The sequence below is a fragment of the Vitis riparia genome, chromosome 5 (assembly GCF_004353265.1).
Source record: "Vitis riparia cultivar Riparia Gloire de Montpellier isolate 1030 chromosome 5, EGFV_Vit.rip_1.0, whole genome shotgun sequence".
NCBI lineage: Eukaryota > Viridiplantae > Streptophyta > Magnoliopsida > Vitales > Vitaceae > Vitis > Vitis riparia.
In genome coordinates, this window is record NC_048435.1 from 3,764,956 (window position 1) to 3,779,435 (window position 14,480).

The 14,480-nt window shown below is 38.1% G+C and overlaps 2 protein-coding genes across 2 annotated transcripts; both read left to right on the top strand.

Moving 5' to 3' along the window:
- The first annotated feature begins 624 nt into the window (after positions 1 to 624).
- On the top strand, positions 625 to 11,954 carry LOC117913770 (calcium-binding protein 39). Its single transcript, XM_034828801.1, has 11 exons — positions 625 to 989; positions 6,272 to 6,436; positions 6,517 to 6,635; positions 7,545 to 7,619; positions 8,835 to 8,928; positions 9,035 to 9,094; positions 9,432 to 9,497; positions 9,586 to 9,684; positions 10,836 to 10,880; positions 11,246 to 11,348; positions 11,447 to 11,954. The coding sequence occupies exons 1-11, from the start codon at positions 867 to 869 to the stop codon at positions 11,533 to 11,535; spliced, it is 1,038 nt and encodes a 345-aa protein (XP_034684692.1). The 5' UTR covers positions 625 to 866; the 3' UTR covers positions 11,536 to 11,954.
- Positions 11,955 to 12,075: 121 nt separating this feature from the next.
- On the top strand, positions 12,076 to 13,766 carry LOC117913769 (BSD domain-containing protein 1-like). The gene has a single exon (XM_034828800.1). The coding sequence runs from the start codon at positions 12,268 to 12,270 to the stop codon at positions 13,549 to 13,551; it is 1,284 nt and encodes a 427-aa protein (XP_034684691.1). The 5' UTR covers positions 12,076 to 12,267; the 3' UTR covers positions 13,552 to 13,766.
- The last annotated feature ends 714 nt before the right edge of the window (positions 13,767 to 14,480 follow it).

Here is a 14,480-nt window from a genome sequence, read left to right on the forward strand (position 1 = left end):
GGGTTTTTCCTATAGGGTTTTTTACTAGCAAGGTTTTAATGAGGCATATTCTTTTAATATGGTGGTCATCCAAGGGGGAGTGTTGTAAATGAAAGGGTAGTGAATGACCACATTGATGGTCATTATGAACTCCATTTACTCATCTTTAAGATGAGTAATGGGAGTTCATATTATGAAGCCTATAAAAGGCTTCTTACCCCCTATGTAAAAGCATCCCGAGAAAGAAAGAAAGTTCTTCCTCTCATTCTCTCTCTCTCTCTCTCTCTTTCACTTTCTCAATTCTCTTCTTTGATTCCTTCTTCCATATTATATATCAAAGTAAGATATATTTTATCTATACTACTTTGATTTGCATTATATTTGTCTTTGTTTTACAACACATTTGAAGTTTTAAGAAAATACACTTATTTTGTTAAATTGAAATTTCATCGTGTACTTTAATTTTAAATAAATAGAGACTAGATGTATTAGTCGAACCTGACAAAAAGGTGAATGAAATCAACCCGATATTTTTAAGAATACAAAGCATCTTTTAGAATTGAATTTTCAAAGCCTCATCCCATGGTAATTTTTTTTTTCCTTGCGTTTTCCTTTTTTTCTTACCTTATTTTTCCATCTGTCCAAACACAGCAGTGTTAGAAAGGTAGATCCCCGGCATTCTCTTGGAATGTCCAGTCAAAAATTGTAAAATCCCAAAATTGATTAAGGTAGAAAATCACATTTAAGCAACTACCCATTACACGAACAGGCGATCTACACCCGGAAAGCTTCAAGGCGAATCAACCCAAATTCCATTTCTCTGGTGAAACATCTCCACAGACGGAGGTGATCTTCCGTGGCAAAAGTGGGAATTTGGAGAGAGTCCCATGTCGTTCTCCTTCTTCAAGGCCTCCAGGCCTAAAACCCCTCAGGAACTCGTGAAGGCGATCAAGGACAGCCTGATGGCTCTCGACTCCAAAACCGTTGCTGAAGTTAAAGCCCTTGAAAAGGTTGTTTCCCTTGTTCATTTCCATGCATGACTATTTTTCTCTGCATTGATGATGAATTTCTCACTGGGTACTTCGATTAAGTCAATACAACATGTTTTTGCCATTAATGGGGTTGCTTGTTTTGGGGCTTTGGTGGAGGTGGCTCTACCGCATTCATCGATCGGAGTTTAAATTTAATCCATTGGTGTGCCGTGGTGCTTGATAGAGGAATATCCGAGTCGGGTTCTGTTTGTTGGATGCTACAATTGGGTACTAGCGGGGGAGGGCTGTCTGCTGAAATGGACATAATGTTTGAATTTTGGATTGAGTTTAAGGAATTTTCTATGTATTGACGATGAAATTCTTAAATGGGCACTTTGATCAAGTTAATATAGTAATGTTTTGTGATTGGTTGGATTGCCTTTTTGGGTTCAGTATAGGTGCTCACATGGGGTTGTATTGAATGCTTTTTATGTCTTTTCACCACATTCATCATTTACTGATTAAATTTCATCCATTGGTATAGCATAGTGCTTGATGAAATATTTGAAGTGGGTTGAGTTTGCTGGATGGAACAATGGGGTAGTACCGCATGGCAGGGGAGTGGTGTCTGTTTGAAATGTAAATAATGTTTGTACTTGGATCGAGTTTACGAATGTTTTCTATATCAGTGATTAATTTCTTAAATTCTGATTAAGTTAATGTGGTACAAATTTGTGATTGATTGAGTTGCTTTTTTTTTTTTTTTTTTCGTGAAGGCTTAGTAGAATTCCTCAAATGGCATTATATTGCATGGTCATTGTAAACTACAATTTTTGCAGCATATTCATTGGATTATAGATTAAATTTCATCCATTTGCATGCTTTGATGTGGGTCCTGTTTGCTGGATGCAACATTTGGGTAGCAACATGTGGCTAGGGAGTGGTTCAAGGAAATAGTGTTTGAATCTTGGATAAGCAATGTTTGATATCAAGTTTGGCAGTGATTGAAGTTTAGCAGGGTTTAGGGGTAAATTCATTATGGACTTATCACTTCCCTTTTAATCTTACCTCCAGTGAATTGAAGACTCATATCTAAGGCTATTTTAGAAACATGAACTTTGGTAAGAAATTTTTTTCTTAAAAATAGTATTGCCATTCTCACAGAACACTATCTAGTGCAACTGTCATTCAATGGCTTTTTGGGTGGCTGGGCATGCCCCAATTCTATGCTTTATAAATATTTAAAGATCTTGGTTTTGCTTTTTGGAATAGAGAGTTGAGTCTGGTAGGATTCAGAGTCAATTGAGGACATAGTGAGGGAATTTTGTATGAGATGGTTTGTCACAGGCAGAAAAAGGAGGAAGTTGAAGGCGTAAAGAGGTGAATGAACGACACAACTCTAATGGAGTTGAATTTCGAATAGAATCCATGCAATCTACCCCATGTTATTGGGATTCGATTGATGTTGATTTGAATTGTGCGTGTTATGCACACATCGATTCAAATCGGTAACAAATAAGTTTGTATCCAAAAAATATACAGAAAAAAAGGAATGCAAAAAAAGGGAATTAAAAGAAACAGCATAATAACGTGACAGATGAAAACTTTGCTACATGCCATTGTATGAAAATGCTTTGAGGCTTTCCTTTAAGTATACCTAGACCTTTTGTTCTCTGCATGCACAAAATTTGTTAACCATGTCAGTTCTAATGTTCCTGTTTCTGGTAAGTACCCATTCCCAAGTAAATAAACACTGTTATATGAGTATATCTCTGGATGTTATGATCTCCATGCGTTGTCAAGTCAAGCAAGTTGGATGATTGCAGGTGTCCCAATTGTCACCATGTTTATTACTTCCTCAAGTTGGAAGAACTGAAAAGCTAAAAACACCCAAAATTGCCACTTAATAGTAGAAAAATAAGCTTGTATTGTGACTTTGTGAAAATATTGGATAAGTAGCAGAAAAACAATTTCTTTCCTATGCTCAAGATGTTAAGGGAAATGGATCCTCTTACCCATTACTTATTCGTAACCGTAATGACAGTACTACCTCATTTTTTGCAAGGGGTTGTTGATGGTGGTCTCATGAAAGGGTACAAGGTGGAGGTAGAGGAGGCAAGGGGGTTGAGATTTCACACCACTTTTTGCCAATTTCCTTTATGTGTTCTAAGGCATTGTCTGGCTTGAAGGGTAACCTAGTTGAAAGTGAGTTCATTCCAATTGGGAGGGTGGATGGGCCTGAGAAGTTGGCTAATCATTTGGGCCATAGAGTGGGGAGTCTTCCCACAAAATATTTGTGTTTACATTGGGGCGTCATTAAGTCTCCTTTATTGTAGGATTCAGTTGAGAAAATATTCAAAAGAGGGCTGACTTTTTGGAAACGGCAATATCTTTCTAAAGGTGGGAGCCTTGCCCTTTTGAAGAGTACCTTTCTACTTTGCAAATTTATTTTCTGTTGGTATTTATAATTCTAGAAAGGCAAGGAGCAACAGATTAGAAAGGATTAAGAGGGAGTTCCCATAGGCGGACGGGGAGGCCACTTAAACAACAAGTATCATTTGGTGAGGTGGTCTGCTATTTGGTCTGATAAATCTGATGGGGATTTGGCCATTAGAAAACTAGTGCCTCTTGACAGAACTTTACTCGGAAAATGACTTTGGAGATTTGTAGAGGTGTGTGACAGCTATTGGAGAAAGGTAATTGTAAAAAATATGGGTAAACAGAAGGTGGATGGCGTTCCATAGAAGATATAGAAGTTTATCATTCAACTCTATGGAAGGTCATTTGGAAGGTGGGGAATATATATATATATATATATTCTTGGAGGACACATTTTTCAGTGGGTAAAGATCAGTGGATCAAGTTTTGGCATGACTACTTGCTTGGAGGGGGTCCATTAAAAGACCACTTTCATGGGTTATTCAATGTTCTTGTTCACAGAGAAGCTTGGGTGTCACATTATGGGGATGGGTGTTGTTGTAGTCCAAGTTTGCACCAGTAACCGACTTGTGGATTCATTTTTGCAGATGCTTAACACCTATTCTGTCTCCAATGATTTATCAGATGAGCTAGCATGGAGGACAAACCATACTTCTGTTTTCAGTTGGATCCTGTTATGTTTCTTTGACTATAGGAGATGTTGTCACCTTCTCATGTAGGTTAATATGGAATCCTAAGGTGCCGTCTAAGTTTGGTCTTTTTGTTAAGCTGTAGGGGAGAAAATCCTCACCACAGACAATCTCATAAGAAGAAGATGAATGTTGTCTCTGTGAGCGTGATTCCGAGTCTACCAATCATGTCCTTATCCGTTGTGACTGGGTTTCTGAGCTGTAGGCTTTGGTTCTCTCTAGTTGGACTGTCTTGGATTCTTCCCTGTTCAGCTAGAGAGGTATGGTTTAGTTAGCAGGGAACCTTTATGGGTGCTCAACTTAAGATTGGCATGGAAGCTGATTCTGATATGTCTGTTTTGGACTTTTAGGAAAGAGTGCACTACCATGATTTTTCAAGGGTTAAATGGTACTAGTCTGGCTGTAAAAAGTGGGCTTAAGGACCTTGTGTGTGTCGTCCAATTAGGGGTTGAATGTTTCACTTTTCCTTTTCTCTAGGCATGTTTCAAATAGACTGTGTAAATGATTGCAACCAATTTTATGTTAGGCACTCTGTTAATATATTTCCATTTTTTTCCAATTAATATATATATATATATATATATATATATATATATATATATATATATATATATATATATATATAGAAAATGAAAAGGATCTGATTTGGTAAATTATCAATAGCAAATATTAGTTGACAGAAGCAGTAATCCATCAAAAATATGCTTTGTGCAAGCATAACTTCAGAAGTTCACAGAAGGAATGTGAATATTAAAGTAAGAAAGAAACCTGCATATGTTAAGCAGTCATAGTAGACACTGCCCTATTTTTGGCTCCATCACTTGATTGAACTGCCATACTTTGGATTTATGCATAAATCAGCTTCAAGAAAACCAGTATTGATTGTCTTGTAGTATAACCTGCTCAAAATCAATTAAAAAAAGCCATGAAGTTTAAAGTTTCTCTCTTTTCAAATTGTAATCCCAAAGTCAAGAGGACATGAATCATGTTGGAAAAGGAAAAGTCCCTTTGCAACAAGCTGTGTCTTGCACCACCCTTCACTTCTGTTAGATTTCAGTTCCATCTTGTATACCCCTTGGGCATGTGCTAGGGTCATGTCAGGGTTTCATGGTACAAATTTTCAATTATCAATTTGAGCAAATGCTTCTAACTTCACCTGCATTGCAAATTTGCAATTATCCATCGTCCATCCCTGAGGTTTGATAGTTGTGTTGGAGTTGTCTTCCCTTAGCTGAAGTAACCATTGGATGTAAAGGATTGAGAAACTCCAACCTCTGTTGAACTGGAAAGTCTGCAGTGAAAATTCATACTGGAGTGTTAAGAAGATATCTCCCAGAGGGAATCTCTAATTAGTGGAATGACAATTGATATTGGACTCCAAGTAAAGTTGGGTCCATATTGAAATGGGTCTGTTTTAGATGAGTCTGAAGTTGGGCTCCTGTCAACTGCTTGTAGGCCTATGTATGATAAAAAGCTGGCGATGTAAGAAGATTTGCTGACTCCAAATGTTCCAGTGACATGAAGAACTTGGATGCTGACTTTGCAATGAACCATTACTTGGTGTTGAAAGTATCTTATGTGCTGAGCATGAGCCAACCGATCATGCAAATTTTGCTAGGGAAAAAGCTCCAACTGAACTTAAAGAGAGACTGCAGCTTGTTTTGATTAGAGAAGCAAAATGATTCTCATGGAAAGCTACAAATCAGGAGATAAAAGGATGACCAATAGGGGGAGAGCATCTTTAACATATATGATGTTGTCTATAACCTAAAAAATATTTGCCTCAAATTCCTAGTTCCTTTCCCAAGAACTAAGAACTGATCCTTAAACTTGCCACAAAACTTATCCTGTTTATTAAATTATCCATATAGGACTGCAGAGAGGAGTTCATTGTATTCTTAGTTTTGGTTATTTTGATGAGCAAATAATCTAAGTTTGGATACAAATTGTAAGCATTGCATTTAAGTGATAAATTGTACCTAGTCACTCACAGTTTGTAGTTTAAATTCAAAATTTACTGCCACTTGAAGTAAGGGTTGAATATCCTGGGAGATCTACTTTCCTATATTTCAAGATTTTGGCACCGTTAAACTGATGCTTAGGATGCCTTTCCACTTCTCATTGTTCAACCATTTCCTTATCATTAATTGCAAGTTTTGTTTTGAATATTGATCTTATTTTGTTTCATGACAGGCTCTGGAAGAAGTTGAAAAAAATTTTGTAACAATGAAATTTATGCTTTCTGGAGATGGGGAGACTGAGCCAAACATGGAACAGGTTTCCCAGCTGACACTTGAGATCTGTAAAGAGGATGTTCTTGCTCTTCTAATTCACAAGTTATCTATATTGGGATGGGAAGTAAGTTATTGAGATTCTAGCTTTCTATCCATTATTTGGCTTATCTAACCACATTTAATGATATATTTCTTCTGACACAGGCAAGAAAGGATTTAGTCCACTGTTGGTCCATATTGTTAAGGCAGATGGTTGACTCCAGATATTGTTGTGTTGAATACATTGAGAACCATTTTGAATTGTTAGACTTCCTTGTTGTGTGGTAAGATAATTACACGTGTCTTTTTTCAATATACCCTATCTTTCCTTTCTATTTTTTAATAATAAAATAAATAAATAGTAAAAAAAAGAAAAAAGAAACATTTTCCTGGCCACCTTTGGCTTTCCCTTAAAAAAGCCTATTCATGCATCTAAGAGCACGCTCATACTGTGTAGACACTTAATATGGAAAAAGACATGCTCACTCTATGGATTTGCAGTCCACTATCTGATATTGACCAATTTAGGAGATGAATTATATTAAAAGATAACATGAACGATGAAAGGCCAAGGAATTGGTGTCATTTGGTGGGACTTTAGTACCTCACATATTATCATGCAAAGAAATGATACGGAACCCAGATTGTTGTCTTGCAAAGTGATGATTGAGGAAGACAACTGGGCTGAGAGATAATTTAGAACTGTTTTTCTGGATGCTACAATAATTTAAGAAAAACCACATCCATGTTAGGTTCTTAAACATTAACCAAGATTGAGCATAAAAACTTGTCAATTAGTGCCTGCTAGTAACTTCATTATTAATGCTTGTATCACCTTGCTATCATGAAACAATCATTTTTCTTGGCATAGCCATAAATGAAAACGAAAAGCTTAGTTCCTAAAATTTAATTTTCTTAATTATTATACATGGATGTGTGTAGTTAGTAAGGTTGGATAGAATTCTTCTCTTAATATTCTTGCTTGCGTGAGATTATATTGGATATTGAAATCCTACTATCATTAGCCTATATAATCATATAAGTAGGGAATATGCATATTCATCCTTTTTTTTGGTCTAATATCCTTTTCTTGACTGTTTTTATAGTTGTATAATTACAATTGTGCAGAATGTCGTTATATTAATTAATTTGTGTAATCATGCAAGCAACTTATTGTTACCTTTTCCAAGCAGTTATGACAACAAGGAAATTGCTGTGAATTGTGGAAATATGTTGAGGGAATGTATCAGATTCCAAACTCTAGCAAAGTAAGGCATTCATTCTTTTGCTTGCTTTGTTATGGTTTCTTGGGGTCTTGAAGAAGCTGTTAATATTTTGAGAAAGAAGTTACATTGTTACTGTCACAGTAGCAATTATTGCACTGGAATCTATGAAAAAAATTATTGTATTGGAAAGTCGAAAGAGAAGGAACTTAGAAGAGCAATGAAAAGGAATTTTCATCTGTGCAAGTGGGTTTGATGTTTTAGCAATGTTTCTAGCTGATGGAGTTTCCAAATAATTGATGTTATCATTAATCCTCATAAATTTTTACTCATGATGGCCTACCTGAATTATGGTTTGTAAAGGCTTGCAAGAAAAATGCCTGGATTTGCAACATTACATGTTCAAATCCTTGATGCTTATGCTTCATACCTCCAAGTACAAGCTGACCTGAGAAAAAGTCCTCATTCTTTATGAGGCCCTGTATGTTCTTTTAACTTTATTAAAGCAAGATTAGCCATATATATTGATAGATGCTATCCATTGCCATGGCCAATAAAATGGTTTGAACTGACCCAAGAGTGTGACCAGTCTGTTAAGAAGCTTGGCAGGCCAATTGCACTTGAGGCTTCGCTCAAGTGGCAAGAGGTTTGGATGGTTATGGGAGAGGTTCCAGGTTTGATTCTGTGTAACAGAAAAAATAAAAATAAAGGGAAAAAGATGCTTGCAAGGCCAATCTAAGTGTCAAGATGGCCAAATAATCTCAAAAGAGCCTTGCCAGGCCTATGTAATGTCTAAGAATGGCCACATAGCCTAAGAAGAGTCTCAACCTAAGGCCTTTAAGGTCCATGTAGCCCTAAGAGTTTTCATAAGTCAATCTAATTTAGGCCATGAGTTATGACTCATTAGTAATGTCAACCTAATGGTCATCAAGGCTGTACTAAGGAGTGTGCCCACAAGCCCAATTATGAGCTTGAAGAGAAGGTGAAAGAGTAAATTGGGTGGACCAAGACAGATTTCAGTCCTTTGAAGGGCATTCCGGGTAGTATATTGGAAAAAAAAAAAAAAAAAAAAAGGGCAAAAGTTCTAGATGGTTAAAGCAGGGATACACTAGTAAAAGTGGAGGAGAAAGATCTCATAGAAGAGGACAAACTTTCTCCCAATAAGGGGAACCATCCTCACAAAAAGAGAGATTTCTGCTTATCAAAGATTGGAGCTAATTTCCATTTGCAACCATTTAATTTTTTGTAATCTTCTTTCAGATATATATTGGAGTCTACAAGCTTTGAGTTGTTCTTCAAATTTGTGGAGCTGCCTAATTTTGATGTTGCTTCTGATGCCTTTTTGACCTTTAAGGTCAGATCTATGAATTTTTTAGGTTCTGATATTTATTTGTTTTTGTTGTCAAATTTGAGGTCCCATGCATCTTGCCATTCTACATCCTTAGAGAAATGTTTTGCAGGATCTCCTTACGAAACATGGAAATGCAGTCGCTGTATTCCTAACTGCTCATTATGATGAGGTTTGTTTGTTTTTCCTTATCTGTCATGGAATATGATTCGGAACATCTAGACAGTGATAAATCTTAGTTTAGCTATGTAAAACTATTCTGATTATTAAATCCTTTCACCTAGGAGATATTCTCGGTCAATAACTTTTTCAAGGATGATTCTGATCATCTGAAGTGCCTGTGCTTTAAGTAATGTCATACTGCAGTTATTCCTTATTGTCTGCACCTGCATGGTGCAGGTAAATAAGAAGACTTTCTTCACGTTCACTGAAGATGCTCTTCACATTCGTTGTGTTATGTTTGCTGCCTATTGTTCTTTTAGCTTATCTGATTAGATTTGTTGATCCAGTTCTTTGATCAATATGAAAAGCTTTTGACCTCTCCCAACTATGTGACAAGAAGACAATCTTTAAAGGTTAGTTGAGGGTTATGATTTGACTGATCTGCTTCCTGTAATTATTTTAATCCATAAGGTGTTAATGTTAAAGTTTTGATGATTTTAGCTTCTCTCGGAATTTCTTTTGGAGCCTCCAAATTCCCATATAATGAAGCGCTACATCTTAGAAGTTCGGTATTTGAAAGTTATGATGACATTGTTGAAGGTACACAATGATCTTTTCCTTTTTAATTTCTGATGTTTATGATCTTACTCTGTTTACATGACCTGTAGGATGTGCTGCACTTGGTCACACTGATAAGTATTTAGTTGCTGAGAATGAGTACCACATCAGTATCGTCTAACTGAGCATCTATTTGGAGAACATTCCTAGCACTAATTTAGTATATATAATGATTTTTACTTCTGTTAAGAATCATTTAGTGCTGCAGTATTATATAGTCTGATCACAAGTATATGCATGGTCCGTGGTTCCTCATGATGTTAGCTAGTTCACCATTCAGCAAAACTAAATTCAGTCCTATTGCTAATATCCCTTCATACAAACATGCTTGGAATTTGCTTTTCTTAAGGGTTTTTACTCTGCCTGTCTTCTTCTCTCTAAATCTGGTTTGCTTCTTAATTCTGGTTCAACTATTATTTTCGGCATTACCAGTCCAAGGGCATCAATTTAGAGGACAATTAAAATCCACTTAAAACTTGTCACCATTGTGCATTTATCTGCTGGTCTTTCATCTTGTTTTATTCTGTTGCTACTTCTTAGCCCGGGAATCATACCCACATGTTCACCCAATTTTTGTGTCATGACCAGAGTCAAGACCACCCTGATTGTACAACATGGGGTAATATTTTACTTTTTGTAGTAAGATGGGTTGGTAAGATGCAGTGTGTTATGTGTGTGTGTGTGTGTATTGGAGGCTGTAACTAAATTTTTTTCAGTAAAATGGAAATTTGGCCTGTACTAAGTTCATTGGCTGTTGGGATAATGACATTAGTTGCAGCCATCAGAGATATGGGGATAAAGCTGTCCATCCAACTAAGATTGGTCCAGTAGCATGTAAATGCAGGTCATGCTGTGGCAGCATGTGTGCTGGGCAGTGCCATGACTGGATGTATACTGGGCTGTGCCATGCTCATGCTGGGTGGGTATGGCAGTGGACAGTTAGCTGTTGGTGGGTTCAGGTCTTGAGCTAATTATATTAGCTTTTCATGGACTTGTGGACCCTAAGCTATAATGGTCTAGTCTGTTTCATTTTTTAATACATACTTGGAACTGCTTGACTTTAGATGTTCCTTTCTCAGTAGTTTTAACATGTTTGTTTTCTTGTTTGTATTTTTTTCTGATATTTTGAGCAGGATTCAAGTAAAAATATCCAGATCTCTGCTTTCCACATTTTCAAGGTGCTGAATTTTCTTTCTTTCCCCCAATATATGCCAATTGCTATTCTTTATCCCTGCCCACCAGGAGTGACTACATCATACTTCCCCCAACCTAGAAACTGCCACTTATGATACATTGGATTTCTACTTTGATTAACATCCTCTCTTATTTGGTGATCGTAACTGTATGTAATTTTCTTGCATACCTCAGTGGTTAAAAAAGTATGCTGAAATGCCTTTAAATTCTCCCTTCTACCAAAAATTTATAATGTCAGTTTCTGCAAATGCTTCTAATTTTTCTGCATTGATCACCATCCAGATCTTGGTTCTCAGCCATGAATATTCAAGTTTCCTAATTCAGTTTATTTGTCTTATTTTACATGCAGATATTTGTCGCTAATCCAAACAAACCCCGAGAAATAAAGGTTATCCTGGCTAAAAACCATGAGAGATTGCTGGCATTGCTTCAGAGTCTGTCTGGTGGCAAAGGTGAACCTCATTTGGCCATCATGTTTCTTCCATAATCAAAACTCACCAAATTTCACTATCTGCTGCGACCATCGGTGCTAATGTATCACACATTGCAGGAGCTGACGACGATCAATTCGAAGAGGAAAAGGAACTGATCATCAAGGAAATTCAAAGAGTGTCTCGTCTACCTAATCTTGTACACTAGACGCCCCTTCTCTTAGACTCTTGTCTTTCCTTTTGTACTAGATCTCTAGTCCTTCAGGCTTTGCTTCCTTGCTCAATATTTTCAGGGGAAAGAAAAAAAAAAGAAAAGGATAGAGCATGTATTGAAGAAGATGCAGAATACTAGTAAGAAACAACAGTTTGGAACACTGGTGGGCACTGTTGGAGCACTAAGGGGGCACCCCTTAGTGCAAGCCTGCCCTTCATCAGTGAAGGGACTGTGTGAGATGGGATTTGGCTACCATCCATGGTGGGTGATGTGGATTTGCAGTCATCTTATGTGTGTCTGAATAACAAGAATCACCCATGTGGATTTCTTTAAGATTGCCTTGTTGGCATTGTCACATACATGGCCATGAGAAATTAAGAAAGGTGCCCACGTGGCATATTCTAATCTATAAATTTTTGGTTTGCCACTGATAAGCTCTTCTTAATGACATCATTTTCACAAAGAAATCTTACAATCCAAAGATTATTGTATGAATCAATAAAAGATGAATGGATGATTATTTATTTAGGCTTGTCATAAGGTAAAGAATGAATATAAGCAAAAAATTTGAATGCAGTTGCAGGCTGCGGGAGAAGACCATGTGTCCCACTCATTTTTCTGATGGTAAAATTGGGTTTCCATACACGTGATGGGTACCAGCTCATCTCTTTCTATATAATGGATCCTCCCAAACCCTGACCCCATTATCCCTCAATTCTTCCGGCCATGAACTTCTTCAAATCCGTCTTCGCCGACGACCCTGAGCCTGCTTCCGACCCACCCCACAGCGCCGCCCACCCCGATCCGGGCGATGATGAACCCAATCACCGAAACCCTAATCCCAATGCAGCCTGGAGTTTTGGGGGTCTGATCAAAACCCTGGCCTCCAAATCCGAGTCGGTGATCGAGAGCTACCGCCGCGATATCGAGGAATTCGGCACGGGTCTTAAGAAGGAGACGGCGGTGATCCGCGACGTGGCGAGTCGCGCCGTCAAGGACCTCCCGGCGTCGCTTGAGGTTGGGGCGTCGGTGGCTCAGGATTCTCTCGAGTCGGTGGGGCAGGCGATTGATGATATCGGGAGCTCGGTGTGGCGAGGGACGGCTGAGATCATCACTCACGGTAGGGATGCACTTCTCGCGGCTGAGGAACACGATATTGATTCTCCTTCGGATACTAATAGTCAGCAATTGAGTAGTCAAAGTTTGAGTTCGCAGCGGTACAGTAGGTTTGATGTGCAGTTGCGTGCAATTCAATGTGATGAAAATACCTACCGTGAAGAACCTGAGGACTTGGATGGTTTCAGTAAGTGGAAATTAGGGTTCGTGTTGGAGGATAAGAGCGCGGAGATTGAAAATCTGTCGGAAGCGAATGGGGTAATGGGAGAGATTTACAGTAAGGTTGTTCCCAATGTGGTTGATCACGATACTTTTTGGAGTAGGTATTTTTACAGGATTCATAAGCTTAAGCTAGTCGAGGACGCGAGAGTGAATCTTGTGAATAGAGCGATTGCCGGGGACGAGGAGGAGGATTTGAGCTGGGACATTGACGATGATGAAGATGACGAGGAAAAGAGTAATGGGTCTGAGTTGAAGAGAGAATTGAACCAGGAAAATTCTTCTGCATCCGTGATGGAGCAGAAAATTGTTGAGAATTCACGGTTGGAGGAGAGTTTGAAGAAGGGTGTCGTTCATGAACAGGCCCCTGACGAGAGGGTGAATTCAGATGGGAGATCTGATAGTGACAAGTCAGAAACAAAATCTGAGAAAATGATCTCAGAGGGGAGGACTGATAGTGTCTCGATCGTTTCAAGCCCACCTTCATTGCCGGAGGAAGAAGACCTTGGATGGGATGAGATTGAAGACATTGGAAGCATTGATGAGAGTAAGGTGGGTGTGAGTGGGAGCCCTGCTAATAAAGCTGATCTGCGAAAGCGACTAAGTGCTGCAGAGGAAGACGAAGATCTCACTTGGGATATTGAAGATGATGATGATGAGCCTGCTAAGTCTTGATCAAACCTCAATACCAGGGCAAGACAATATATCTACATCTACATATTTATACATATATATTATGATTTCATTGCATTGGATAAACTACACTCCTTGATGGGTTTCTCTAGGAAAGCGTTTATTTACATTTCATGTCATTGTTCATCTTCAGCTTTTAGTTTATTATAATGTAAATCTCTTAGAAGCTAAAAATTGTTTATATTCATGTCATGTCATCACCATCTCTTCATTTTCCCTCAATTTGAAAACTGTCTTCATCTCATTCCCTCTAATATAGCTCCCTGTAAATCCTGTGCCATAGATCATTATCCAAGTTCCAAATTCACCTGGGACATTCTGTTTCTCTTCTCTAATTGATTAGGTAGCTTCTTATTGGAACTCATTACTGCTCTGTTTTTAAAAACGTCAATACTTGGGAGTTTCCCTTTGTCTCTTGCTTGCCTTCAAAGGCATGGACAGAACCTGTGCTCGGTTTTTTATTTATTAGGAGCCACTGACCATTCACCTCAACCCAGCTTAAGTAGGCAATCTTTGGAGGCCAATTACCTTAAATGGGGCCTTGCAGTTGTACCAAATTAATAAACGGGTGTAATGCAATTAGATCCACAGAAATCTTATTCCTACCCACCTCACTCCACCTGATAAAGGGGAAAAAAATGATCCCTAAACAATTCTCTTGGTCTCCTACTTGTCTGTATAGCAACTCTTAACATCTCCATGAACTGAGTTTTCCCTGGCCACAACTGATGTTGATGCTGGGCCCTTGTGAATTTGGGAAGGACTAGAATGTGGAACCAGCTGTGGGATTGGGTGAAATGTAAAAATCATAACAACTATTTGCTTGGAAGTTACACAATTGGAAAAAGGGGAAAAATTATTCCTTTCCTTTAACAATGGTGTTGTGATCTTTGAACAAATGTGATCATATT